At 47.5% G+C, this 26,825-nt stretch overlaps 3 protein-coding genes across 7 annotated transcripts in view; 2 read left to right on the top strand and 1 right to left on the bottom strand.

Annotated features, from left to right (window-relative positions):
- The window catches only part of RBBP5 (RB binding protein 5, histone lysine methyltransferase complex subunit), a 42,798-nt gene that overhangs the window by 9,331 nt on the left and 6,642 nt on the right, over positions 1–26,825 (top strand). For 2 of the 5 annotated variants that reach the window (XM_037410362.1, XM_037410359.1), the window contains exon 14: positions 693–2,492. The exons of 1 other annotated variant lie outside the window; for it this stretch is intronic. In XM_037410362.1, the coding sequence (XP_037266259.1) occupies positions 693–718 (26 nt within the window). In that variant the 3' untranslated portion in view covers positions 719–2,492. Of the gene's footprint in view, positions 1–689; positions 2,493–26,825 lie in introns of those variants that run through there. 2 more of the 5 variants (XM_037410361.1, XM_037410358.1) reach the window with 1 other exon arrangement.
- Positions 2,605–5,806, top strand: TMEM81 (transmembrane protein 81). The gene has a single exon (XM_037410381.1). It carries the CDS (start codon positions 4,013–4,015, stop codon positions 4,796–4,798), a length of 786 nt encoding a protein of 261 aa, XP_037266278.1. The 5' UTR covers positions 2,605–4,012; the 3' UTR covers positions 4,799–5,806.
- The window catches only part of CNTN2 (contactin 2), a 34,022-nt gene continuing 21,963 nt past the window's right edge, over positions 14,767–26,825 (bottom strand). Inside the window, exons 11-23 of the mRNA XM_037410342.1 lie at positions 26,374–26,524; positions 25,965–26,092; positions 25,417–25,592; positions 24,576–24,696; positions 24,166–24,324; positions 23,874–24,023; positions 23,057–23,127; positions 22,641–22,875; positions 22,091–22,206; positions 21,529–21,715; positions 21,061–21,173; positions 20,780–20,948; positions 14,767–20,087 (exon numbers count right to left, since the gene is read on the bottom strand). Coding sequence (XP_037266239.1) covers positions 19,978–20,087; positions 20,780–20,948; positions 21,061–21,173; positions 21,529–21,715; positions 22,091–22,206; positions 22,641–22,875; positions 23,057–23,127; positions 23,874–24,023; positions 24,166–24,324; positions 24,576–24,696; positions 25,417–25,592; positions 25,965–26,092; positions 26,374–26,524 — 1,886 coding nt within the window. The 3' untranslated portion in view covers positions 14,767–19,977. The remainder of the gene's footprint in view (positions 20,088–20,779; positions 20,949–21,060; positions 21,174–21,528; positions 21,716–22,090; positions 22,207–22,640; positions 22,876–23,056; positions 23,128–23,873; positions 24,024–24,165; positions 24,325–24,575; positions 24,697–25,416; positions 25,593–25,964; positions 26,093–26,373; positions 26,525–26,825) is intronic.

Below are 26,825 nucleotides of genomic sequence, written 5' to 3'. Positions count from 1 at the left end.
TGATGCTGTTAATTCTGCTAGTTCCTTGTGCTGTTGCTTTTGGATATAACTAATCAGCCGCTAAAACAGTCACACAACAAGCACTTCTCCGTTGAAAACTGTTTGCCGACATCCCATAATACAGTGTCTTTCTGCAAGCTGCATGGCCGGGCTTGGAGCCTGGTGCAGCTGCGTCTGTGTCACTGTGCTGTGCAGTCTGATAGTAAATGCCTTGCTCTTAAAGCTGTTATGTCAAAATCAGGTTTCAGTATAAACAAACTGAGATATTTGATCTGTTTTATAGTTTTAGGATAGAATCATACAGCAATCTGGTTTAACCCAAACTTAGGTGGAACTTGGTTTCAGTTGTGCTTTTGCTCTGAGATTTTGGGATTGATGAATCAAAAAATGTTACACCAGGTAAGTTTGCTTGCAACTTTGTGGAGTTAAAGCTGAGTTTCTTAGTCACCTTGTCCATGCCTGTGCACGTCATCTCAATTACAAATGCAGAAAGGCTGGAGATCTTAATTTGTCGTAGGTAATATCTTGTTGATTACGTGTCATTCTGAAAAGGATGGCTTTATCTAGAAAATCTTGTTTGCTGTCGTATTTTTTTTCTGGAAATGCTACCGTATTTGGTGGTCTCTGGTTTCTGGTAACATCTGTTTGAGTCTGGTTACTTATTTTTCACCTGTCTTTGATCTCTTTAGCAGGTGGTGCAATCTCAGAATTGTTATGAAGACACACTTCTTTATCTTCCTGTATTCTTTCCTATACTGGCACCATAATGTGGAAAATAGATGAAGTGCTCAGTCAGAGTGAACTGACTAACACAGCAGACTGATTGTTCATGGATTCAGGGAGTGACTTTTGTAAGAAATGAATATGGAAGAGGAAACGGCCTTCATTTCTCCTTAACTGCCTCTTCATCGAACGGTGTAAGATGCTGACTCTCAGGTCATGCGATTTGCAAAGAGACTAACTGGACTGCCTTTGTGTTGATATATATAACTATTTCTAAAGTGAGCTGGTACCCAGAGCTTATCAGCCATTTTCTTTTGAATATTTTTGTTGTTCCCGAGTTGAAGAATACCCAAAGTACGTATTTTTATTCCTGATGCCATATGACTGTGTATCCTGCAAACTTCCCTTTCTTTGCTGTTAATTTTCATTTCAGTGAGTTGTAAGTCCTTCTGTGCCAGCTGCGTTACTTTATCAGCTTTTCTGTTAGCTCGGTGTGACGTCTTCTATGCTGACATGCTTAGTGAAACAGTGCTGCTGATTATGTGCCAGGTTTGATTTCATCTCATGTGGATAGAGATCTAATGTGAAGAATTCAAGACACCCTCTGAAGTCTGCAAAGAATGAATCTTCGTATTGTGAATATTTTAGACGTGAAGGATGACTCTGATTATGGGAGAAGGAATCAGTGAAAGTAGCTCTAGATAAAATACTCAGTTTATATGCTTTCCTCTAGCCTGTGATTCTGTCCTTGAAACTGGTTTTATTCTGTCTCCTTCCTGTCAGGTGCCCTGCCAGAAACAATTGGTTTCCTCCTTAGCTGGGAGGTACTGGCAGTTAGAGAAAAAACAGAGCTGGTATTTCTCTGAACTGAAACAGGAGTTCTTCAGGGTTTTTTTCCCCCACTTCTGGATCAAGAACGGAAGAAAGATGAATGCTAACAGTGCATTCCCAGCCATGCTTTAACCTTTTATACCTTAAAGATGGTTGTAATATTCCCTTTGTGGGAATGGGAAGAAACACTTTCTCTATCCAGTACCTACAGCCTGACACCTCTCTGTGCTAGACCAACTGCCTGTAAAAAGAAAGTTTCCGTTCCTAATGCCCCTTGCTTGATTGACTTTTATAGTTCCTGTGCAGTTACTTCCAGTTTTTCCTCAGATGTCATTATTGAGATTATCATTGCGTATTTACATTTTCGACGTATCCTGCAGACATGAAAAACCAAGAGGAGGAGTCATAAAGAGATTTATTAATTAGCAGTCGGAAGTATGCAGTACTCGCATGAGAGATAAGCATGGGAAGAGAGGACGCGCTTTAAATCAGAAGGTTTTTGAAAACTGGTATTTTCATCTCCGGCTCTGGTACAGTGGCCTGCTTCATTTAATGAAATTCATTCCCATGCATTACAGTATTAGTTTTCTTTGTTCTTTCTGCTTGTAGGATGACTTTCATCTTTCCTGGGGCACACTGTTACGTCAAATCCACCCGTACGTGGTGTGGCTGACCCCACAAGCTTTAAAAGATGCACAGGCAATGGTTCTCCAGATCGTTTTGAAGCGTATGATTTGCCACAGACTCTAGCCTTCATTTCTGTTAAAACTTCTCTGTGCAGTGTATATGTCTTTGGTTTATTCTCTTCCATCTCTTATTTTATTTTTTGGTATCTGTAGTTTTGTACAATATTTGTCAGATACTGGCTTGATAGTAGTATATAGTAGTGATGTTAGTTTTTGTCTTTGTAAATAAAGAGGTATGTTTTATTTCCTAAAGTCAATGGGTAAGTCTTGGCTTTTTTATACAACTGTGATTATGTTGTGACACGTTTAGGAATCCAGCTGTGGTGCAAACACAAACGGATTGTGCCTTCACTGCAGTTGGTGTGGTGGTGTTTGGTTGGTTTTTTTTTAGTGTGGCACTTGGTGGATGATCTCTTTTCAAGGGAGGGGAGTAAATCTGTAGTCGTAATAAAAGCCCTGTATACCTGGGTGCAGCCTGGGCGCTCAGGGACAGGCGTGCGAAAGGGGAGCTGAACACAAAGCGTGGTGGGCGTAGAGGGCACCTCCAGGGAAACTGAATTTGGAAAATACATGTACTAGATCTTCAGAAGTCTCCAATTTAATAAGTGAAGAAGTGTTAGGAGGAGAAAGATGGATATTCATTAGCAGAGCTGTTAAAGAACATGGCAATCCAAATCCTTTCTGCAATCTGCTTCAGCTGCTGGTAAGGAGATGGTGATTATTGAACTACCTTGACCATAGTTTGATTGCTCCATTAAAAATATGTAACTTTTGATATTATTTTTTTCATTAAGAACTTTTTTCAGTAACATGTTATTCTTTGGGGACACTTGAGTACTACGTGGATTACACTGACATGTCTCCAAGCATTTTGCTGCAGTGGCAGCAGACGAGTGGTTTGTGTTTTACAGATGCATCAGTGGAACGTGGAAATCTCTGATTTGGCGTTGGTGGCTGAGTCCTCATCTCGGAGAACTCGCTTTGGCTTTAGACTTAGGGGAGTTCTTTGTTCTTCCTTGGAAGGTTTGGGGCCGCATTCTGACCCAGGCAACAGGACTGTGATTGTGATGCTGGCACTGTTCCCTAGAAACATGGGCTCCTGGAGATGCAGGCCCTGCATAGAGATGGACATCATCGGTGGTAAAAGTCGGTTCAGATTGCCTTTGGTTTCAGTGCCATCAGACTGTCTAGAAGTTGAAATGTTTTTGTGGTCTTAGTAACTTGGGGTGTACTTTAGGTCTTGAGATATGTGTATATAGGACAGGACTGTACAGGTGCTGCATAAGGAATTAGGATTTCCTTATGCTCAACAGCATTATTTTAAAGGTTCTAGTAGGGATTACTTCTTTTTTTTTTTGGCAGTTTGGTGGGAAAATCAAACTGGAACAGTACTACTTTACAGTGGAAATTCATCCAAAATAGTATGTAAAATCTTACAGAGAAGGGAGGAGTAAATCTTTTTTAAATTGTCAAATATATCAGAGTTGCTGGAATGGAGTGGATTAAAATATTTGGCTGCCCTGTTACAAGAACTGGGATTCACGATTCACGTTCGGACTGATAGGCTACTGCGTTGCATCTTTTTTAGTGGTGGTGGACTTCGAGCCTGTCTTGTTGGAGGATTTTTCCCAACGGATTAGGTCTTGAAGATGATGCTGGTGGGATTTCAGAAATCCTAAGTTTGAAGATTTACAGTGAATTACTTTTGTGGTTTTTTGACTGCTGAATTTGCATGGCTTTAGAAAGTAGCACACCTGATTGATAACCCTGATATGGAGACCCTGGGGACCAGCCGCATCCTTGGGGTATTACTTTGTGCTTTCTGTCTACTGTCGGCTTCCTTCGAAAAAGTTACCATCCCGGCAGAGCTGAAGTCTGCTGTAGTGAAAATTGTGGTCAACGCCACATCCTGCAGCGTCACCTGTGGACTGGGCGTCAAACTGGAGGAGATGTGCGAGATGACTTCCGCCGGAGAGAGGAGGAATTGTACCGTGCGCAGGTCCGGCTGCCTGACCAGTTGGGTTTGTGGCTTGCTCCACTTCACTCTCCCTGCGGGCAAACCCTTCCAGTTCAGCTGCCTGACCTCGGATGCAGCCGGCTTTGGTAGCCAAGCCTACAGCTATACGTGGAGGCTTGCCCCAGCCCTTGTCACCACGAACGACGTACTGTTCAAACCTTTCAAAAACCCCGGCTCGGTCATCAGGTTTTCCCCTGTCAGGGAGTCTGATGCAGGGACGTACCGGTGTGATGTGCAGGTGCTGAAGACATTCAAAGTTGTCAAGAGGGTTTACTTTGGGGTCAGAGTGATCCAAACTGACTTGGTGGATCTGAACTTTCAAAAATCCTTGACTTGGGAACAGAAGTTAGCAGCAAATGAGGAGGAAGGAAACACAAACAACGGCACCCACGAAGAAGTGCAAGAACGGCAGCCCTTTTGGCAAAGAGACTTGTTTTATGAATGCTTGGTGGGAATTGGAAGTGGAGTGATAGGGGGTGTCTTGGTGAGTGTGGTGCTCTGCTTCTTGTGGAAGATTTTGAGAAAGAGAGCTGCAAAGTAATGAACTGAGATTTAATGCAATTTCTTGTCTCTCTCTCCATTAGTATTGATGCGTTATTTCATGGCGATGTTTGTAATTTTTTTTCTTTTTTTCTGGCTGACACAGTTTATTACCAAATATTTTCTTAAGCTTTGGAGTCTGGTAACTTAGTACAGGACTAGAACTTGAGTTTTAATGGAGTAGGGCAGACAGTAGCTCCAAATGGGGCAAAGGTTTGCCTCCACGTTGTGTGAAAGGCTGGTCTGGAATCATCCAGACACGACAGGAGCTAGAGGACACCAAGCCACAGAAAACTGCTCGCTGCTAACCGCCTTGCTGTGCTCTTCTAATGGGCCTTTATTTTACCTCTAGGCTGGTCGGAGGGGGGGGTTATTTAGCTAGTAACTTGCAATCTTTATCCCTGTCTCATTTCCTTGAATTTCTTCTGCCTTGCTGAGAACTCTGGTGATGTGAGCTGACAGAAATCGCCGTTTGATAGATGATATTTCTCCAGCAAGAGGTGCAAAGAAGTAAGGATGCTTCTGAGCTGGGCTTACCAGGTTTCCTGCTTCTTTGAGGTCCTTTCCATCAGATCCAAGTGGTCCGGTCTCAGTCACTGTGGGGGTGAGGGGCGGACCACCACTGCCTGCTTCCTCTAGAGAGATTTATCTCCTTCCACTAGAGCCTGGAAAACTGTAAAGTATTTTCAGGCGATAGCTTGGAGCTTGCCCTGTTTCCTTTGTAGTGTGGAACAGTGAAGCAGGGAGCACTGGGTAGCACAACAAATCTTCAATTTGAGCACTGCTGCTTAGGAACATAACCGGGTGTTTTTAATCATGACTCAGAGCTGAGCTCATTCCTGAAATGTTTGAAGGGGGAGGAAGGGAAGAGTTCAGTGGGCTTGTGGATCTTTTTATTTTTCATGGTGATTAATAAGTATAAAAGATGCCTCAACTCTGTAGGGAGTATTGTTTCCCCCTTGGTAGCAGAATCCACAGAGGGACCTATTAAGTGCCTTCTCTTTCTACTTTCTGTATCTTATGTTACAGTAAACAACTATATTTACTAAGTCTGGAGGTTTTTTTCTTTTTTTTTCTGTGAACTAAAGTACAGGAATGCATAGCACACCCAGTTCTGGGGAAAACAATGATTACGACTCTAACGTTAAAGGTTGAAGCATGCTATTATTTTTTCTTTTTACCAGAAAAACAATAATATGCTTCAATATAGAAAGAGTTGGATATGGAGGCAAATATCTTATTTGCAGAGAATCCTACACTAAAAAATCAGACTGAAATGTAGCGAGCCAAATCTTCGTGTACAGTGAGGTCGGTCATAAAAGTATATCAGGACAATGATCTGTGGACCCTGGGGTTGTCTAGATGTGTTTGAGTGAGGAAGCAAGCCTGTCATCAGGCTTGAATTCCCTGTTTGTAGTTCTGCTGAGCTCCCCATTTTCTGTGGGGAGACTTTAACGGGCATAACAACCAGCAGAAGCTCGGAAGCCTTGCGGGGAACCATTCCGCAGTGCCAGAAGGTGCCTTCAGGAAGATGCACTGTCCCTTCCTGATGCCTGGGGCAACCCTCTGGGAAGGCACAGAAGGGTTGGAGACAGCAAGGGACTGTATGTCCTTCCATCTGGGATCTGGTCCTGTGGGTGAGAAGTTCCTGAACAGGGCTCCAGTCGTCCTAGGATTTTCTTGCTTCTGTTCATCGGTTTCCTCTGACTCAGCGCTACAATACTGAAGTTCCTCCTGTGCTCGGTGCTGGCTTTGTCTTCGCGAGGCTGTTCCCTCTGGTTCTGCAATGCTTTTCTTTGCTTCTATTCCTTGGATAGGAGCATGTGCTGCTTTTTCTGAACCTTATTCCAGTATTTCCCAGCCTTTAGCTCGCCGAGGCTGTCCTCATCTGTGGTCAGTCTGCTTCATTCTATGATTCTCAAGGCTGTGTCCTTTAGCAGCCAGTTCTTGCGTTGCTTCTTCAGGGTCCACTTGCTCCTTTTGCATGCCAGCCTCCATCTGTTCCCGTTATCCCCTGCTCTGCCCTCTGGGCTTTCATTGCATCGCCTGGGTTTTGCTGACACTCCAGCCGGGTCGCTTGGACACTCTGCAGCAGCCTTTTCCTGCGACAGGCTCCCGTAGCTCCCACGATGACGTGCGTGGTGAGGAATTGTAAGGTTTTTGAGCTGGCAGCAATACGTGGTGGTGGGCACGTCTGTGGCCTGTGCTGATGCTTTGTTCTCACTAGCTTTCCCTCTGTCCCCGCTTGCCGCACTCTGCAGGCATTTCATCCCGGTGCTGCACTTAGGGAGCTGCTTGTCGTGTTTGCATTGCTGGTGCTCCCCCCCCCCCCGTGAGGTATTTCTTGTTCCCTGCAAATTGCTCTGTATTGGCTGCATTTGCTTTCCAGGAGTTCTTGAAATCTTCTGCACTCCTCTGCGCTTACGCTGCAGAAATGGGAGTTGCTTAACTCATCGTAGGTGGGGAAGGATCCGTACATAGTCTGCTCCGTGCAGGTGTGCTGGCACCAAGGGCCACGCTGGGACCTTCCTGGCCATGGGCTGATTCTGCTCCTGCGTCAGGCCCTGAATTCTCACCTGGCTGAGTGCTGGTGTCTGTAAAGCCCAGGCTGCTGTCCAACTCGGGATGGAGAAATGCCTGCTTTTCTTCTTTGCCTTCACTGCTTTCACTTTCCGCCTAAAAACAAACCCACAAGCTGTTAGAGATCTTTGGGGCTATCCTCCCTGACTGAGCATGAGTCATCTCTCTAAGCATCCTCCAACCATAGGCAACGGCAGGATTTCGCTCTTGCCTGAAGCTTTCCCTGCTCCTGCCTGGGATGTGGCCTTTTCAGGGTCCCAGAGATACTGGAGAGGGCTGCAGGGATGCAGTAACAGCTGCTGAAACTCAACTCGTCTTGATGAAGAAGAGCTAATGCCTGAAAGAGAAACACAGTGAGAACAGGGAATGTTAAATCTGCTTTCCTGAGGTGACAGGAAAAGATTTTTGGAAGATTTGGAGGCAAAATAGGATGAGGTACCTTGTAGTTCAGCTGTTCTTTTGCTGTGGCACAGGGTGTGGGAAGTGAAGAATTAGATTTGTTATTGTTGTCACAGTCCTGGGGCAGCAAGTAATGGAAGAAAGCCCTGAGGAGAAACCAGACAGAATCACAGGTCCCTCCCCAGCTGGGTGAGAGGGACCTGTGCTCGGTGCTTTGCCATGCTGAGGGTGATATTTTTGTTACGGTCTGCATGGCCAAACCAAAGCAGCAGTGCTAGGCAGGAGCCAGATCAGCCTGTTCTAAACTTAGTGGATGCAGCTGATGAGAAATCCAGCTCCAAGAGATGTTGGCTGACCTTGTGCTTTGCATGCTGTGCTGTTCCTGCTCTTTAGGAGACATTGCTTTACCTTAGGAACATGCGCAGAGGTTTACACCCAGTTTGCTGCAGTTCTCTTCCTTGCGGCATCGCTTGTTCCCTGCTCTGAAGCCCGTCTGGGTTGCAGCATCAGATGTTTGGGGAGGCTCGTGGGCAGCTTCTGTCCATACAATTCCAGTGTAACCTGTTCCCCTGTGCTCTGGAGTATTTCTAGGACCTCCTGTAAGCTGGCTCTGGAGATACCTTTTCCATTGACCTAGTTAAAAGGGAATTGGATTGCGAGATAGTCCATTCATACCAATTAATCTCATTTTCTTAATGCAGAATTTCTTCACCTTGCCAAAGAGCTCCCCAGTCCCGGAAGCTGGTAGCTCTACTACAGAATTGACTGCTCAGAGACTCAGCAGTATCTCCCCAACCTGAGGAAAGAGATCCATGTAGGTGGGGTTCTTAATCTCTTCCTCATTCTGCTGCGGAGGTCGGAGGTGAAATCATCTCAGTATCTCAAGTGTGCTTCTAAGATCAGCATGAAAAAAAGTTACAGTAAACTCCATGTTTTGCATTTGGTTTACTGTTTGTCTGCCTTGTTGATCCCTGCATTAGGTGGCTCCTTTTATCTTAAAACCTATTTCTAATCAACTGAAACCACAGTGAGCCTCTTCTAAGCAGGGTGAAGCACGCTGACTCAGCCTTTTGGCCAGGTTTAACACCACAGTGAGTGAACGCTGCGTACAGTGAGCTCTAGACTTGTTCCTGCAAAACTCTTCTCACCCCCAGGGAATTCTTTTTCTGCAGCCTGTGAGAAGCAGCAGCAGCACCACGTGATGTGCGCCCCGCGATGTGCGCCCCGTGTCTCAGCCTCCTCTGGAGCCTGCTGCCAGCCTGCCTGCCTGTGTTAATAAGCTGGTCCACATCTCTCCTGTCCACCAGTGTCCTTGTGGCAGATGCCTGTAGCGTACATCCCAGCCCGCGCAACGTGCAGCCATCCTTTTTTAAAACATACAAACAAAAATACAAACAGCTAATGAAAACTGAAGTAGGCTTTTTCAACGCACCTGATTTACAGAGCTCTTTTTGCCTGCTGAACGTGAAGAAATGGGCAGGTGAGCTTTGTAAATGAGGTGGGCATCGCAGGAGAGGGGAAGCTGTGTGTTGCTGCTGCTGTGTGGGACAAGACCTCCTCCGGTCATGTTTGGGGCAGGCTCTGGGATCCCCTCTGTGCTGAAGAACTCTCTGAATAGCTGGAGCAGACGTGCTTGGTTTGGGAGCTAATGGTTAACATCCACAAAGAGAAGCTGTCCCATCTGGGAGAGCCTCTCTGCTCTTTGTCATGTAAATGCAGGGGCTTGCATCCTGTGGGCAGCTGTGTTTTAGAAATGTAGAAAGATTACATGAAAGGTCCAGGCAATCCATTTTCTCACTGCTTAGCTGAGGAGGTCAGAGTGGGAGCCAAAAGGATCCTTCATCTTTTTATTGTGCCCTCCTTTTTTTTTTTTTTTTTTTTCCAAGGGGAGCCAGGTGTCCAGAGCAGGAAAATTAATTTATTTTTTTAATGCTTATTTTAAGATCGAGGGCTGTGATGGACAGTGTGACTCCAGAAATCAGAAAGGATGGGACTGGGTCTTTATTGGCGTAGTTGCTGTTTAAAAATGGCACTTGTATGCTTTTGGAGTTTTGCAATAATCTAAAGTGTTGGCTGACATTTCCATTAGTAGGTCTGCTAAGGGATGGAGGGAAAGGAAGGGAGAGCAGTCTGAGCTGAAAGAAAGGTCACCAAAAGGGAGTAGGGGAGGTTGGAGGTACAGAGAGGTCAGTGAAAGCAGCAGGGACTGTTCAAAACAGCATATTCTCTCCACCTCTAAGTTTCCTTCTGTCTCTTCCTCTAATACGCATGGGGTTTTAGTCACTGTCCCTGGTCTTCCTAGCACAACTGGGTGAATTGCGGAAAAAAAGGTGTCTCTTTCTGCTCTGGATTGGAAATATGGTGCCTAAACTTCTTCCTGTGCCTGGTGGGTCCGTGTGCCTCACCTGGAGGGGAGGATGGCAGGGACCACACGCAACCCCTGTGTGCTGCCACCTCCCAGCTGGAGGTATTTTTGTGGTACCACACTTCTGCCTGCTGATGCTCCGGAGTATTAGGAAGCAATTAGTATTGTACATGCTAAGGCCAGACAGATTGTGTGAGGGAGGAAGTCAATTTGCTAATGGCATTAGCACTTGGGAAGAAGGAGGTAGTGACAGAATGCTGAGGCACAGGCAGCTGTTTAAATTGCTGTGAGCTACTGAAGCTTATCTAAATGGAGTAACTAGATTGCCCTAACTGCTGGAACTTGAGTGGCAGCGAAGAGGAAAACAAACCCCATAAGCTTCTTTTGCACCAAGATGGGTCCGTCTGACTCTTCCATCGTCTGCACGTTGATCTCGGTTAATTCTTTAACTTGTTCCTGCAGTTGCCTGCAGCAGCTCAGCAATCTGCCGGGATATATAGAACAGTGGGATATATGGAACAGTGCAGCTCTTGGGCTGTTGGCTCCTTGTTTCCCCTGTTCCCACTCCCTGCTGCTTCTTACGTGCTGTTTTTCCTCTTCCTTTGGCTCATTTATTCAGTATATTGCTTACTACAGGCATTTCCCTAAGCCTCACACCAGATAAATAACTACAAATGCGGTGATTTTTTATATATTTTTTTAAATGACCTTTAGTTTTGTTAAAACATCTTTCCTAGTCAGGCATTTCAGAGCATTGTACGCAACAGCCGTGAACGTGGTGCTGTGGTGGTGTGGATGCACCAGCAGTGCAGCCCCCGTCGGTCCTGCGCACGCTGGTGGCAAGACAGGCGTTTGCCTACCTCCCACAGAGGTTTTCAGGAGGTAAAGAGGGAAATACTTTGTTTATGGCTAAGAAATGCGTGTGACTACATAACTACTAACACGTCCCTTCCCAAGGACGGCATCGGATCTCTTCCACACTCTGCGAGGAACTACTTTGGAACGTTTCCTGAGTCCACAGAACGATCCTTTCGAAAACCAGGGAAATTCAGAGTTCACTCTCCCCTTCCCTTTTGCTGGCTTTCTCCCAGCACAGATACACTGAGTAGCTATTGATGTTTTGCCTTTGTTCTTCCCTCCGTTTTTTTTTTCAAGGAAACTGCAGCTTTTTGGCTGTCATTTCTGCTACAGTATGCTGCATAAATATGTTCATTTGTTGCCTGTCTCTGGTGATGCTGGCTTAGAGGTGTGGAACTCGCAGAAAAAACAGTGTGTTTTGCTGAAGCACGCCGAGTACTGTGGGTTTAGTTCATGCATCATCTTCAGCTGGGTATAGAAAAGCAAATTCACTATTGCAGCACTAATCCAAAGCAGGAATGTTTTAGTTAACTCTAAATGAGTGTGTGCTGAGTCAGGTATACACCATAATAAGGGATTTTTGTGCTTAGTGCTGGCCGGTCATAGCTAATGTGATGCCATGATTTAATTTAAGCAGAAGCTTTAGACCAAAATTACTTAGCGGCATATAAAATAACTCCGCCCTTTGCTTTGGCTGTGTTGAAGTTTCTTCTTCTTTAGCAAAAGTTGTGTCTTTGGCTTCGGTGGGGGTCAATAAATCAATATTATTGAATATCTACTGAGTGCCAATAAGGGACAAAATCTTAGGCAGTAAAATAAGGTTTTAGGGGGTTTCAAGCATTGCATGCTGGGCTCTTTTGAAAATCTGGCTTTCATGGTAGGTATCAACCCCCCAAAATCATAGGATAGAAGCAAATAACAGGAGGATATTATTAAACAAAACCAACTGTAGCATAGATTTGCACAAAGCATTTAGGATGCTGTTCCTCGGTTTTCCTGACAATATAACCATTGGTTTGGTTTGCACCCTGTTTCCACAGAGGCAGGAAGATCAACTGCTTATTTTCTGAGTAGGAGTTTTTTTAGAATGCGGAGTACGAAGCATCTTCAGAGTGGTAAGACCCATCTTTTACATATGTTAGCTTTAAAGATGTTGGCTTTAAAGATTAACTCACAGTAGTAATTTACTTGTACCTCAATGTGGTCCCAAAAGGAGAGAAGAAAGATCATTTTCAAGCAGTTCTTCTTTCTTGGAGCTCTCTTTATTGGCTTCCCAGGAACAAAGCAGGCTCTGCTGATGCTACAAACCTGCTCTGACTTTTCTCTGCCTGCCTGCCCCAAGCTGAGTTCATTCCAGCCAGCATCCGTCCTCCATCCCTTGCTTTTTCTGCATCCTTTACATTTAAAAAAAGCTGCTGCTGTTTATCTTCATGGGGCAGAGGAATCTTTCATTACCCCCGTCACCAATATTGGTCTTGTTTGTCTAAACTTGTGTGCTCTTTGTGGAAACTGCCTGTTTCTTCCTGATGCTTTTTCATTTCCAAGGAAGATCTACTTTGATTTGTCTTCCTACTTCTGTTCTGTGGGAGGAGGGCTGCATCCGTGGAAGTCCTTTGCTCGCCCTTTTGGTATTGGCAAGTAAAGTGACAGTATATTTTGTATAGAAAGCGATTAACGAAACCTCTCTGCGAGTGTCCAGGCAGGGGACCCAGCGAGCTGTGGTGCTGTGTAGGCAGCAGAGACCCAACAACCTAAAACCTTTAGAAGCAAGAAATTCTTTAAATTACCTGTGGGGAAGGAAAGAGGAGGCTGTTTTCTCAGGTGAGACACAAACCTTTAGCTCTGGGGTCCGTTCCTTTTTAATTCTTGAAGTGTTTTGATACCAAGTTCAAGAGATTTGCTTGAACTGCCTTTTTTTGTGACTTTAATGTAATAAAGTAAATTTGAACCTTATGTGGAAGTGCTTTAGGTTTCACAGAAAGTTATCTATTTTCCATTGATATTTATGTGTAGAAAAGTACCTCTTTTGGGACCAGGCCTGCCAAAATGTCGCAGCAAGGACTGGACTCACAGTGCCTACAGCCTTAACGCCTGAAACCTGTGTAAGAGCCTTGGCTGGAAACACACAGATGCTCCTGGATCAACTGTTTTTTGTTTTTAAATGCAGCTGAGCTCTGGTGAGGTTACGGTGGTCAGCTGGTGCTGGCGCTCTGGGACTGGCGGGCACGTGTGATGCCTCCCGGCATCCTTCATCCCACGTCTGTGCAGCATGGCTTGCTGGCGTGCTCGCTCCGTGGGGCTGTGCTTGCATTTCCAGTAGGACCTGCCTGTCTGTTGGTGACGCTACATTTGTCTCCTTGATCTGTATCATGCATGGCGGCATTTAATGAAGGCTCCTGAGAAAGCAGGAGTGCCCTGGCAGGGGATGAGCTGGGGAGGGATTCATCTCAGTCTTGGCTGCTCCCCGCTGGTCTCTTTAATGATGCTGCCCTCACCTTTACAAAGCCCCTTTGCAGCATCAGTCCCTGAGCTAATTACAGCACCGGTGATGAGCAGCCTCTCCTGCAGCTCGGCAGGGCACGGGGCAGAGGGGCAGAAGCCTGCCGGGGGTCCGAGCACAGCTGAGCCCAGCCTCTGTGCACCCTTTGTTGGGTTTGCTTTGCCATCGGCACCCGGAGGCCAGGGGCTGGGCAGTGGTAGGGGGCACCCAGACACGCTTGTCATCTCAGGCTGTGGGTGGCTGTAGCTCCTCTCCATCCTTAGGGGCGCAGGGGGAGCCTCGGGAGCACATCTTGCTGCAGCCAGTGCCTAAGCCCCCCCTGTGCTCCCCGTGGGCAAGCATGGTGTTCCTTTTAGGGACTGCACGCCAGTGCGTGGATCCAGGATGGGCTGAGGGAAGGGGTTTGGCTGAGGCTCCCCATGACCCCACTGGTGCTGAGCCCCATTTCTTGTCTGTCCGCCCTCCGGCACGGCTGCGCCTGCCTTAATCATGGGGTGGTTTGGGTTGGAAGGGACCTTCAAGATCATCTGCTTCCAACCCCCTGCCATGGCAGGGACACCGTGCTCAGCTTAACGCCTGGGGGAACCCTCGGGCCCATTCCACTTACTGCTTTAGCTGGTCTCTCGACAATCCTTCCCAAGGGTAGAAGGAAGCCAGTAGATTTTTATTTTTTTTTTAGGTCAGAAGGAATTACTGTGATGAATTAATCTGACAGAACATAGATGAGGTGATTGCATGCAGGGCTTCCTGCAATGAAGGAAATTATTTTCTATAATGTAAGTGAACCTTTGCAAGCCAGCTTGTGGCTGATCTAGTGGATATCTTTCCTGGAAGACTTCCAGACTTGGTTTAAAGGCTGTTATTGATGACCAGGCTTTTTGGCAAGCTATTCCAACAGTCAGTTACCCTTTCTGCTAATAAGGTGCATTAAATTTTTTACTTTGAGTTTCCTAGCCTTTAGAATAGCAGCCAGAGATGTTATTACATTAACATCTCTAACCAGACGCCCAACACTCGCAATTCCTTGCTCCATGGACAGCCTCTCCTCTTTTGTTTAGTTAACACTGTCATGGGATAGAATTTGAGTTTACTATATCTTAATTGACTTCTCCGTGTGGATCAGGTCTCACTGGGCTCCTTTGTTTTTATTGGTATGTGCAATTGGCAGTCGGGAAAAATACAGTCCTGTGCCAGGGGACTCTTGGGCAAGGAAGGTACTAATTGCATTGAAAGTTGGACAGAAGCACTCCAGACCCTAGTAGCTGTCTAAAGTCTCTGAAGATCTTTATTAATGAACTGCGTGCTACTGTAGCCAATAAATAACCATAATTACAGTAAGTACAGTATGCTTACAATGTTTGCCGTTTGGTTTTCTTAAAAAAATAGCATACAACAGAGTTACTGAGAAGAAAGCTGCCCTGTTTGTATGTAGTAAAGCTGGATTAAAATATCCACAGTAGAGTATTTCTGTGGATGGGGGATAGCTTTGCAGGTTTAGAGCAGACGGGATTTAGACACCCGACCACCCCACCGCCCCCCAGCATGAGCTGAATGTGATGCCTGCGTTATCCAGCTGTTTCCCTGGGCAGAGACATCAGTGTCTCCCATTCAGGGTACAACACTTTGTCCGTCCTGCTGCAAGGGTGAGCTCTTCCTCATTCAAACTCATATAGCCGAGTGCTGAATTTAGCCCAGACAACCTAAAACCAGAAGCACAATCTTCAGTCTGCAAGTTTAATAGTATCAGGTAGAAGATTATTTCATGTTAAATAGAAATAAATCAGAATAAAGCTCCTCTCATTTGGTAGTCTCAAAGCATTTCACCCTTGTTGTGTACTTACAGCACCCTTGTCAGGCTGGTTTTTACTACTGACGAGTAAGACGGACCCTGTGAAATTAATGACTTTCCTTCGCAAGCCATTACAGTGCTGAGAACAAACCCCACAGCACTTAACTCCTCCTTGTAAGTTAATCTCTAAGGCAAATGCTCAGTGCAGTTAAATTCAGGGGGTTGTTAGTAAGACAGGAAATTGATTTGTAACTTAATGCAGTAATGTAAAGCCAGTGAGCTCTGTTAAGATGTTGAAGTTTTCTCCCCTGGCTCTGAACACCTTTCCTTTTAACCCCTGTGCTGCATTTTAGGAAGCTCTAACTGGCTTTACGGTAGCCGCCTTCCACATCTTTTTTGCCTCTTGGTGGCTCTGGCTAGGCTTTACATGCAGGTTCTTTTTATAGCCTGGATAAAGTTTAACGTGGGTACAAATGCTGCGTTTGCACGAGCGAATCCTTTTCCGTGGGTTACCTAAGGCTCTGGTAAATTAAATGGCAGAACGGACTGCCTAAGGCAAGGCAGTCTTTGCCTTAACTTGCCTTGTGTCTGTGTACAAACACTGAGCTGTCTCAGCTGAAGTTTAGCCTGTAACCATCTGGCCCTGAACTTGAACTTTCTCATCTGCCAGTGTTGCAAGTGGAAGACCTTTTCCATCCCCAGCGTGCCCTGTCCTTCACCCAGGGTGCTTCCCTGTACTAACCTGCAGTGTTTCATAATGTGTTTCTATCTTTCCTGCTCCGTGGCTTTGGAGTATCGACAAACCTCCCTAAAATCTCAAAAAAAAATAATCCGTGGGAGAGAGACTGCCTGTTTACCATGTGCATGTTTCAGAGTTTCTGCATGCTAATGCTCAGGAAACATTGATGTCAGCGGAGCCGTGGCTGGCCACATTAGGTGAGGACTAGGTGACGGAGACAGCACAGGTACAAGGACAGGTTTGCCACCAAGGACTCGGACAGTGACTGATCGCCTTGCTGAAGCCTGTGCTCCTGCGGTTACGCTGCTCTTGGTGCCTGAGCTGAGTAGTTTACGTCAGCTCTGAAACCCTGCGTGAGCTGCAGTCCCACCTGTGACAGCAGTGTGAACACACGGGTACTTCCAAACTGCACAGAACTTGCAAATACACTATGACCTGCTTGTGCCTCGCTTCTCAGGAAGGGAAACTGAGGCAGCAAGTGGTGAAATAATTGCTTGGAGCTGTAGATGGAGTCAGTGTCGGAGCTGGGATTACAGCAAGCGGTTGTAAGGCCATTGTGGTTATCACTAGGTCATACCTCTTTGCTTCTATGTGTAATCCTTAAAATGTTGCAAAAGCTCAGCAGTGTTTTGGTCTAAAACACATACTGATGAAGCCGTATGTACTGATGATTTGCCTTCTCAAACAAGAGACGTAGCTTGAATTCACATTGAAGACATTTAACTTTCAAGGGGATCTGCTTGTTGTTTGAAGGCTTTAGAAAACACTGTCCCATCAGTTTTACAGATTAGAATATATTCAGCCCATTTGCAATGCAGAGCAGTGCAAACTGGAACATCTGAAATCCAACTCATGTTGGTTTTCATTTCTTGTATAAAATATGCCTGTGATCTAGTTTAAACAAAGAAATGTATGGAAAATGTATTAACCTTCCCAGGGAAATGGTGCAGGTGGCTGCTATTTCAAAAACAGCGTCACTGCAGCATTTAGATACCGTTTTCACCATGCTGTAAAGCGTCTTGCTTTCCAACACTGTAAAATTCAATAAAACCGACAGAGCCACCAGTGTTGCCAGACACATTTGGAAGCATCTGTTGAGACCCAAGTTTTTGCAAGAGCTGTTGGCGTAGCCTGCGTGGTCAGACCCAGACTGATGCTGAACCTCAGCCCTTGAGTTTTGCAGGAGTGCCTTGCTTCGCTTTCCTTGCTTGTGAGAGTTCATCCAACATGTTGTCCACCCAAGCACGTTCTTTGGCCCTGGAGATGTGCAGCTCTTGAAGGGAATTAGCAGTGTCCCTGGGCCTGCAGGTGTAGCAGCCCCTGGGGAGAGCAGGCGCATCGGCTGCCCTGGGCTGGGGGCACACGATGGGGTGAACACGGAGCCTGTGCCTGAAACCAGCGTGAACCTCGGGACGGTGGCCAGGCTGGGCACCGAAGCAGCTCCCTCCCGCTCAGTGATTCCTCCCAAGGAGTGCAGCAGCCTTCAAGTACGAGAGATTTCTATTCCGTCCCAACCTGCAGAGTGCTGGCTACTCAACAGGGTCAGACCTGGGGTCCCCCCAGCATCTGCATCTCCAGTCGGTGAAGGCTCTTTGGGCACGTCATTTAACCTTGCTGCTTTTATTTGCTTCTCTCCTGAATCAGGCCCCAGGGCTGCACTGGGCATCATCCAGCAGAGCTCTGAGCTCCATAGGTCCTGTTAGGTTATGCCTCCTAGATACTGTCGTTATGGCTAGTTCTGCATATCAGTCAGGTTAACTGTTGCCCAAGCCCTAATTTCCTTTGCTTTTGAGCTAACACTGCACCCCTAATTTTCTGTTCATCCCATCTTTTGTGGGAGAAAGGTTGAAGGCCCAGCAAGATGGAGGTGAGAACAAAAATGCCAAATTAACAACATAAAAGATTTTGCCAAACAAAGCTCCCAGACATCAACGAAAATATTTTAAAATCTTCGTGAACATAAATCGTACAAAAATATCATTTATATTTAGCTGTTGCCCTTCTGAAAGAAGTGTTTCAGCCTGCTGGAGGGACCGAGGGGGTGATTCATGGAGAGCAGCAGAGGGACCTGGAGGAGGCTCCGGGGGGAATGGCTCCCTGCCTCACTCTGCCACGTGTCACCGGGAGCTGTCGACTTCCTTCTTCCACCTTATCCCCGGTGTTATTTATAAGGGAAACAGCGAGGTACCCTTTCCTTTTGCTGCAGCCGTGCTCTAAATGTTTGGACTCTTTCATTAAGTTTATTTTTCTTTGCCTATTTCTTATTTCTCTGGTTTACTAAACACAGAGGAGCCCTTCTTCCTCAGCCTAGAGCCTTGCTGTTCGCATCACGCCGTGTGAACCTACCGGTATATTTACCTTCTTGCTTCTAGGGTAGCCCAAATGCTAAAAAGCATGTGATGGGGTACTATGGATATATACAATAGGCATAACTCCAGGAAGCCAGGGATTTATGCATGTAATCTCTCCAAAGCTGGCTAAGGCTTAGGACACGGTAGTTTTAAAATGATTAGCGAGGGCAAGGAATTGGCATCTAGTATAGAAACCGCATGCGAGCACCTTGCCATTGCACGGTCCTGCAAGTGTAGCCCTTTCTCGGGTAATTCTGGAACTGAGGTTGCTCAGGCCAGCAGTATTGTCCTCTGGGAAGGAGGAAGGTCCAGGCAGGTAAAGGTCCCTACAAGCATGCTTGGGATCTGACCGGCAAGCAACAGAAATCAGCTGCGCGTTAGCTTTGGTCAGTTGCTTTACTGGGAGACAGAGAGGTTTTAATACGCAACGTCCCCAGCTGTTTTAGTTAATGGTGCACCTCGGCATCCCTGTACTTCTTTGGGGTATCAGCCCTCCCATTTCCATCAGCTGGGTCAGCCTTGGGCCTGAAAACCAGCCTGACTGACGGGCATCCCGAGGGGAGACTGGCATGTTGGCTGTTCAGAACCGTTTGTGTGGGGAGGTGAATCTGACTGAGTCCAGATTTTCCTTGTTGCCCCAGTGACGGCTTCCTTCAGCCTCCAGTTCTTGTTTAAATTATGTCATATTCCTTTTTCTTCCTCCTTTAAGACCCTCTCTATGGAAATTGGGTATGTTGACATCTCTGTTATTAAGCAGAACCACCTCTTTGAATTAGCAGATGCTAGAAAAGTATCTCCTTTTTGCTTACCCCTTCTCCTCCCCCAAACAAAAAGGAAAGAAGCAAACAGTATAACAAAAACACCCCAAAAGCATGTGGGATATGGATAACATTGAACGTTGCACCTCACAGTGTAACAGTTGATACAGACAATAGGCTGGGGTTGCAAGTTAACACCAGTGTTGTAAAAAAAGCTTTTCACAATCTAAATTCTGTTCACATCTGATCTTCAGGATGGGGCAGAGCTCAGTCTCTCTTGTGGCTTTATCTCCTTGGGCTGGTTGCTGCAGAATTTGGCTCATATTGGGGGAGGGGAGGGAGAAAAAAAAAATCCTGTCCCATAAGTCATTAGAGATGGCTGTGACTGGGATTGGTATGGAACATGCTGATCGCTGTCAAATCCTCAGTCCCCATCCTCCCCTTACCCCCCCAAAATTCACTGTACATATTAAAAAAAAAAAGGTCAGATTTAGCAGTCTGGTTATTTTAGTACATGGCTTCATAAGGCAGAAAACCTACTGGATACAGTGTGTTGGGCAGTTGGCTGTCAGAATTCACGTAGAATTCTTCTTTGTTTTACTCCTTTCTTTAAAAAAAAATTTAATCGGTTAAAGACCCATGTCTTGTATGAAAGCTTATATTCTTCCAAAACAAACCAAAACAGCTGCTGCTTTCTTCCTCCCTTCCAACAACATTGTCAAATCCTTTCTCTGTAGTGCTGCTGTGGTATAAACTGGAAGTTGCAGCAGCCAGATGTTAAGGAGTTCCCCAGTGGCTTGGGAGGAAGGTGTCCGGGAGTCCTCTGCTGCGCTGGCCATCGTCAGAGCTCCAGGTAGCTGATCAAGGCCACCATTAGTAGAGAGTTAGTTGTAATAACGATGGCATGTGGCACTGGTCTCGTCACAGAGTCTTCCACCATCATACTTGTCCCTGAAAGAAAGGGAACAGGGAAGGAGCAACCGTCCTGTTGCACAGACACAACTGGATGTGTTGAGCGAAGAGTTGGGGAGGTCAGCAACGTGTTAGTTTTGGGATTTCTATGTGCTCGTGTTGTGATTGTCGCTGGTGGACCTCCCGGGAACACTTGTGCTTGAAATGAGAATTTGGAGGTGGGCGCTGCGTACCTACCCCCCGAATCAAGGGAACCTGCTGGAGTTGGGGTCGGGGCCCCACGAAGTCAGGATTTCGCCCTTAGTGAATGTAAGTTGGGCTGGCGTGGGGCCTCGAGGACTTGAGCTGCAAGTAGTCAAGGTGGGTTCAGAGTGGGCTGAAAGGTTGCCCAGTCTGGGGGGTGGGGGGAGCTGGGGAGGGCTGGAAGGGGAGACATCAGAAGTTCCTTTGAATGAACAGCACAAGGGAGCCAAGGACCAGTTCTAGAGTGGGCTAAAACCCAGGGGTGGGAGGTTCCCCTCTATTCCTGGAGGGGAGAGTGGGATTTTAAAACATCATAGCATTTGTTGTGGTTACGCTGTGCTATGGCCGGGTAGGGGAGGAGGTACGGCTTATCAAAGAACGGTGGTAGCAAATTCACTCCTCTCTCGGAGCTGCTGTTGCGGTGGTCTGTGGAGCACCCTGTAAAGTGTCCGTGCATGGAGCGTGTGTAGGCAGGGGAGCACACCTACCACTGTTTCGGAGGATGTGAACTTCTGCTGGGATTCCATCTCCCCCAGGGCCCGTCACCCTGATCTGTACGAAGGCGTGAGTGAAGTCTTCAGGGACAGGGATGTCGATCCGGCTCTTGCTGGCCAGGAATAGTGTGGGAGCAGAGTGGGAATCCTGCCTGTAAAGCATCTGTTGGAAGAGGCACGTCTGAGTTTATGTTCGCTAAGGTGAATGTTATGTTTGTTAAGGTGAATTCCTTAGGGTCACCTATAGGAGAAGGCCAGCTACGTGCTGCCTGTACCTTGTACCCCGTAACTGCAGACTCCTCCGCCTTCGCCACCACTGGGTCCCACTTGATGCTGACCGTAGACCCAGAAAAAGTCCAGGAGATGTTGCCAGGTGGCCTCTTTGGTGCTAAGAGATACAAAACAAGACAAGAGATTCAATGAGTCGGGGGTTGATGAGAAGGTTGTGCTGGTTACAACCATCTCCCGAGACTCTGTGACTAGTCAGCGGGACTGATGGCACCCCTGTCATCAGTTTAAAGGGGATTATCCCCCCAAACATCACTCTGAGCAGAGGTCTTCTCAGTTGTGCGATACACAGACCACGAGACTGATCTGAGGAAATTCAGGGAAGTGTTTTATGGACTATTTAAAAGGGTGTTAGAGCACCAAGATAAAAAAGCTGATCGTTGGGGATCCTCTGGAGGGAGCAGCAGCCCCAGGGCGTACAGTGTGCACAACGGAGTTGGGCAGGGCTCACTCACGTGGTTTTGTGGTCGTGACGTTGGTGGAGGGGCTGGGGGGGCCAGTTCCAGCCCGGTTGTAGGCTCTGACTGACACGTGATATTTGGTGTTGGGGTTTAGGCCAGTTACGTGAGCCGATGTGACCAGTCCCGCGGTTCTCACTCGGTCAGCCGCCTCCTCTTTATCACCGTCCTTCCAGTACCGGATCTGAATAGAAAAGGATATGATGGGTTTGGTAAGGATGGAGGCCTCTGCAAATGCCAGACTCAGTCCATCTACAGCCAGTGCTGGAGACTCTTTGGTGTTTGTTTCGGTGCATTTTGCTTAGTATGTACCCGGGAATAAGGTTACAGCCTGTGTGGAAAAGCAAGCAGGGAAAAAAACGGATTTTTCTCTCTTACTAAGCTCTCTTGTGAGCAGTAGTACTGGCCCCGTTAAGAGCCTCGTGCTGTCCATTAATTATCCTCCATCTTTGGAAACAAAATGCTGTTTCCTTTCACCTCACTTAGCCTGGGGCAATTTTCTTTGCTGGGTTTCCCGATCTCAGTTTCAGCATCTCTCATTCCCATGGCAGACTCGTACCTCGTAGCCCAGAAGCACTCCAGTCATATCTCCCTGCTCAACGGGCTCCCAGGACACATCCATTTCTGAGGACAGAACAGCCTTGGCCATAACTCTAAAAGGAGCCACTTTTGGTTCTGAAAAAGACAACAAGAGGAAATAAAATCCTTTTCCTAGCTCTGGGCAGCATAGTCACCATACTGAGATGAAGGGCTTTCCTGCAGCACCGTTACCGTGCAGCCAGACGGCTGGTATTATGTCTACGGAGCAAAGCAAGGGGAAGGGATTTAGGGACTTAGTAGGACAAGCTGAGCCACAGCTGTCTGCTGTGAGCATCCGTGCCGGCTCTGGAGCTCTGGGTGTACAGTCACGGCTGGGCGTAGGGAAACATCTCTCGGTGTATTTGAAGTAGAAGGTAAATGTTATGCTGAAATCACTGTCAGCTGTTCCTCGAGCAAAAGAAACCTCTGCCGTTGCTGAGCTCCCAGGCACAGCTCTGCAGGGAGCTGAGGACATGGTGGCTGGTTGAACAAAGCGGAGTGAGTTCAGAGTCTCCGCGCTCCCTCTTTACCTTCTTCTGCAGAGTACACGATGGCAGTGAGGCTCTCCGGTCCCTCTCCTTTCCTGTTGTACGCTTTGATCTTCACTTCAAAGGGGGTGTAGGGGCCGATGCTCTCGTTGTGGTAGACGTAGTGCAGCGATTCTGCGTGCGGCACCTTTGCTGTCAGCCACCCCTGGGTGCCTTTCTTGCGGAATGACAAGATGTAGCCAAAGCCATCTCCATTCTGATAGTCTCGCAGCGTTGGCTGTGTGGGGGGTGGAAAGAGAGAGGAGCCTTGGTCCGTTCAAACGAGCGAAGCTTTGGACTAAGCCCCGTGTTTGGCTCAGCCTCGTATCAGAATTGTAATTGCGATACTGATTTCCCCAAAGAAATGGCACGTGCTCCTCCCCTCGGCCCTCTCCCCGCGCCCACGGCTGCTGACTTACTGTCCAGTTGATGATGAGCTCGTTGGGAGCCCCTCCACCTCCGCTCAGCCCAGATGGTGCCACAGTCGGTGCTGTCAGGTCCCGAAACAAAAGCAGAAGCACGGGTTGGGTTAAGGAAACCACAGTGATGAAGATGAGCACAGACACGGCGCGGTCTGGGAGTAGCCAGGCTTTGACAGCTCATATGAAAGTGCTCGTCTCTAGATTTTCAACCATGAGTATTTCAGATCTTTGTGAAAATCAGGTCTGGAATAGTGGCTGGTGCCTGACGAGCTTATTTGGAGGCAGCATGTCTCCAAGGGGACGAGAATCAAGCTCAGAAGCAGTGATACAGAGGAGAGCTTTTATTAGAAAGGAGTTAATATGCATTTGGTATGTTGAGAGCGGTTCTCCTGCTGTTTTTACAGCCCTTCTGCTTGCACGTTCAAGCAGCAGAAGATAGAATGAACGTTCACAGCCATTTGCTGGGAAATTTACCTTGTCTGTTTTACAGAGCTGTGCTCTGTGCTAGAGCAGGGCTCTTTCCCCTTTCTAAGCATTACTGCCCAGAAGGTACAGGATTTGAAACTAGGATTTATAATGGTTGAATGTATTGTATCTCATGCTGGTGAAGTTAGCTGCCAGCTCTAGTGCGTGTCTTTGACGTGTGAAATGGGCAAAAAGGCAGAAAATTTTGTGATGGCATCACCTCTAGGAGCTCTCCGGAGATGATTAATTGTTTGGGACCAAGGCATGCTGCAAGCCAGCCTTCCCCTCCAGCATGTTGGGACAGGCACCCCTGATTCCTTTTTCTACCTCTGAGCATATTTGCACATACCTGCTTCTTTGGTACGGATTTTGCTGGAGGGTAGACTTGGCTCCCCAACTCCAAGGATGTTACTCGCTAAGACCCGAAACTCATAATCCATCCAAGGAATGAGGTTCACCACCTGGGCTGTCTCTGCATTGCCTTCAATATTTACAGGATCTATATAATCCAATAACACGAGAGGAGAAGAAATAGAGCGAGTGGCAGCCAGCGTATGAGCACAGAGCAGGAACGTGCCAGCGAGCTGGTGCCCCACGGCCAGCACGGGCTGTGCCACCACCGCTGCCCCCAGGACACTTACTGGTACGCATTTGCTTCCATTTGCTGGAGAGGAGGGTCCGCGCCTCCACGATGTACCTGGCGATAGGGCTGTGGTTGTCAAAGCCACGGCTCCAGCTCAGCTGGACGGTGGTGTCACCGATGTCTCTCACCACCACACCCCCGGGGGGGCCTGGAGGTCCTGGGATGATGGGAGACAGAGGGACATATTGCGAAGATGAAGGATTTGGAGGCTTATCGGTCTTTATATTGTGCAAGTCACAAATTCAAATCAGGCCTTTCTTTTCTGGAAGCCTCCAGAAGCTCATAAGCATATCCCATCCAGTTCAAATATTAGATGGTCGCAAGGGAAGAGCGAGATGATTCCTTGCAAGGACCGTGCTGTTGCTTCGGGCTTGTAAGGAGCAGGGGACCTTACAACAGAGACATTACCTCTGACAGTCAGCGTGGCTGACTCCGAAGCACTGTCCACAACTGTCTGGGCAGTGCACGTGTACCGCCCCGAGTGCTTTAGCTGGGTGTTGAAGATGCTGAGGTCCCCGATAGCTTCCTTCTGCGTGGGGAAGAGAAAAGACAGCGAGGAGAGCGTTTGAACACGCCTGATGGCACGGTCCAGCGTTTGACGTTGCACTGGGTTTTTACGGCAGGGTTTTGGTAATGGGGGGAGCTTCTGTGAGAAGCTGCTAGAAGCTTCCCCCATGTCCATCGGATCCCGTGCCAGCCGGTTCCCAGTCGGACCCGCCGCTGGCTGGGGCAGGGCTGGGGACCCCCCAGGGACCCCCGCTGGGCCCGGCTGTGCCTGGGGGGCTGTGCCCGCGGGGGGGACCCACGCTGGAGCGGGTCGTGAAGAACTGCAGAAGGGCTCACGCTGGAGGAGGGCTGTGACCTGACCGCAGCCCCATCCCCATCCGCTGCAGGGAGCGGGGAGAGAAATCGGGGGTGAAGTTGAGCCCGGGAGGAAGGGAGGGGTAGGGGGAAGGTGCTTTAAAATTTCATTTTATTTCTTGTTATGCTACTCTGATTTGATTGGTAAAAAATCAATTTTCCCAAGTCAAGCCTGTGTTGCCTGTGACGGCAGCTGGTGGCTGATCTCCCCCTGCCCTTATCTCCACCCACGAGCCTTTCGTTATGTTTCCTCTCTGCTGTCCAGCAGAGCAGGTTTGGTGGGCACCTCACCTCCAGCCAGGGTCAGCCCACCACAAACGTGAAAACGAAGAGGCTGGCATTAATTTTCTGCCCTTTTTGATGGTACATAATTGCCCTTTCTACTCACCACGCTGGCGCGCCGATAGTGCCCCTCAGACTTGTCAAAGTCAATGGGGAAATCGTCTAGTGACCAGGTGAAGGTTAGGTCCATGGTGGGGTCGTGGGATGCGTGACATTGCAGGGTGAGGTTTTCACCGACATTGATGTCTGCGCTAGATGGTGCCAATGTGATTTTGGTGGCATCTGCAGAGAAAGAGCAGGGAGGGCCGTTAGCTGCAAATGTCCGTGGACAAGGTATATATGAATCCTGCAGAGCATCCAAACCAACTAACACTTTCCAACTTGTCATCCCTCTCAAACAGCTGTAGCTTTGCGGGAGGAAGATGAGGGATTGCAGTGGTTAGGGAATGGAAATGCTTTTCTCCAGGAGCAGTTGTTGGTTGGTTTGATTTGGTGGGTCAGGCAGAAGGTTTGCTGCTCCACAGGCTGAAATGTCTTTGATTCCCTGAGCACTGCATTGATTTTCGGGAGTACAAGGAGAGGAGAAATAGGACATCACGGCATTCTTAGACGTTTGTTGCTCGATTGACCCCAAATCAAGACAAACATCTCTACCTCGAACAGAGAGGATTCCAGTACTGTTGGCTTTGCCCATGAAATTCTCAGCAAAGCAGGTATACTTTCCCTCATCGGATTTGCTGATGTTCTGGAGGATCAAGGTGCCATCTGTGGTAATAGTCACCCTGGAAAGGAAGGAGAACCATACAAGAGGAAGGTTAAAATGTCTGTTCACTCTGTGCACCTGACAATTTCCAGCGCTTGCTGATTTTAGAGAAACTGGTGATAAAGACACGACTGCAAAGTATTGAGTAGGAGTTTTCTAAAGAAGAAACTAGAGGAATAACCAAAGGCTTATGTTCAGGGTTGTAGCAGCACACTTGGGTCATCAAGTCCAGTCTTCTGGCAAGAAAAAAATGTGATTTTAGAAACGGTTTCTAGGTAGAAGCTGACTCTGTGCTGCTACCTGCTACTGTTGATCAGAAGTTCAGTCCCTTTGGTCCAGAGCACAGTGGCTTTTGGTGCTGCTCGTGGTTGGCATGGGATGATGACCTTCCCACTTCGGGCTGCGGGTATCAGTCGCTTCACTGGGTTTAGTCTAAAATCTGGTGCTAAGGCTACAGGGGGGAAAAAAAAAGAGGATTAAGGAATGATGAGAAAACCCTGCTAGGTGAGCATTTTAACTGCCACGTAACTAGGTATTGATCTGTTGTTGGATGGCTTGGTAACAGAAGCATGGCAATATCTGGCGAGCAAGATGAAGGAGTGATTCCTCTGCTGCCGGGTGGTTTCTAACGCCTGCCGAGGCAGGTGTTACGTGAGACAGGTGTCGTACGTAGCAATGGGGTGTGACCCTAACAAGTGCAAGGTCTTTGAGAGACACAAGAACAGCTGCTTTTGAAAATGTAGAGGATATTC

The sequence above is a fragment of the Falco rusticolus genome, chromosome 17 (assembly GCF_015220075.1).
Source record: "Falco rusticolus isolate bFalRus1 chromosome 17, bFalRus1.pri, whole genome shotgun sequence".
In the NCBI taxonomy this organism is placed as follows: domain Eukaryota; kingdom Metazoa; phylum Chordata; class Aves; order Falconiformes; family Falconidae; genus Falco; species Falco rusticolus.
The sequence above is the reverse complement of the archived record's forward strand: the minus strand, read 5'-3'. Positions and strand labels throughout refer to the sequence as shown.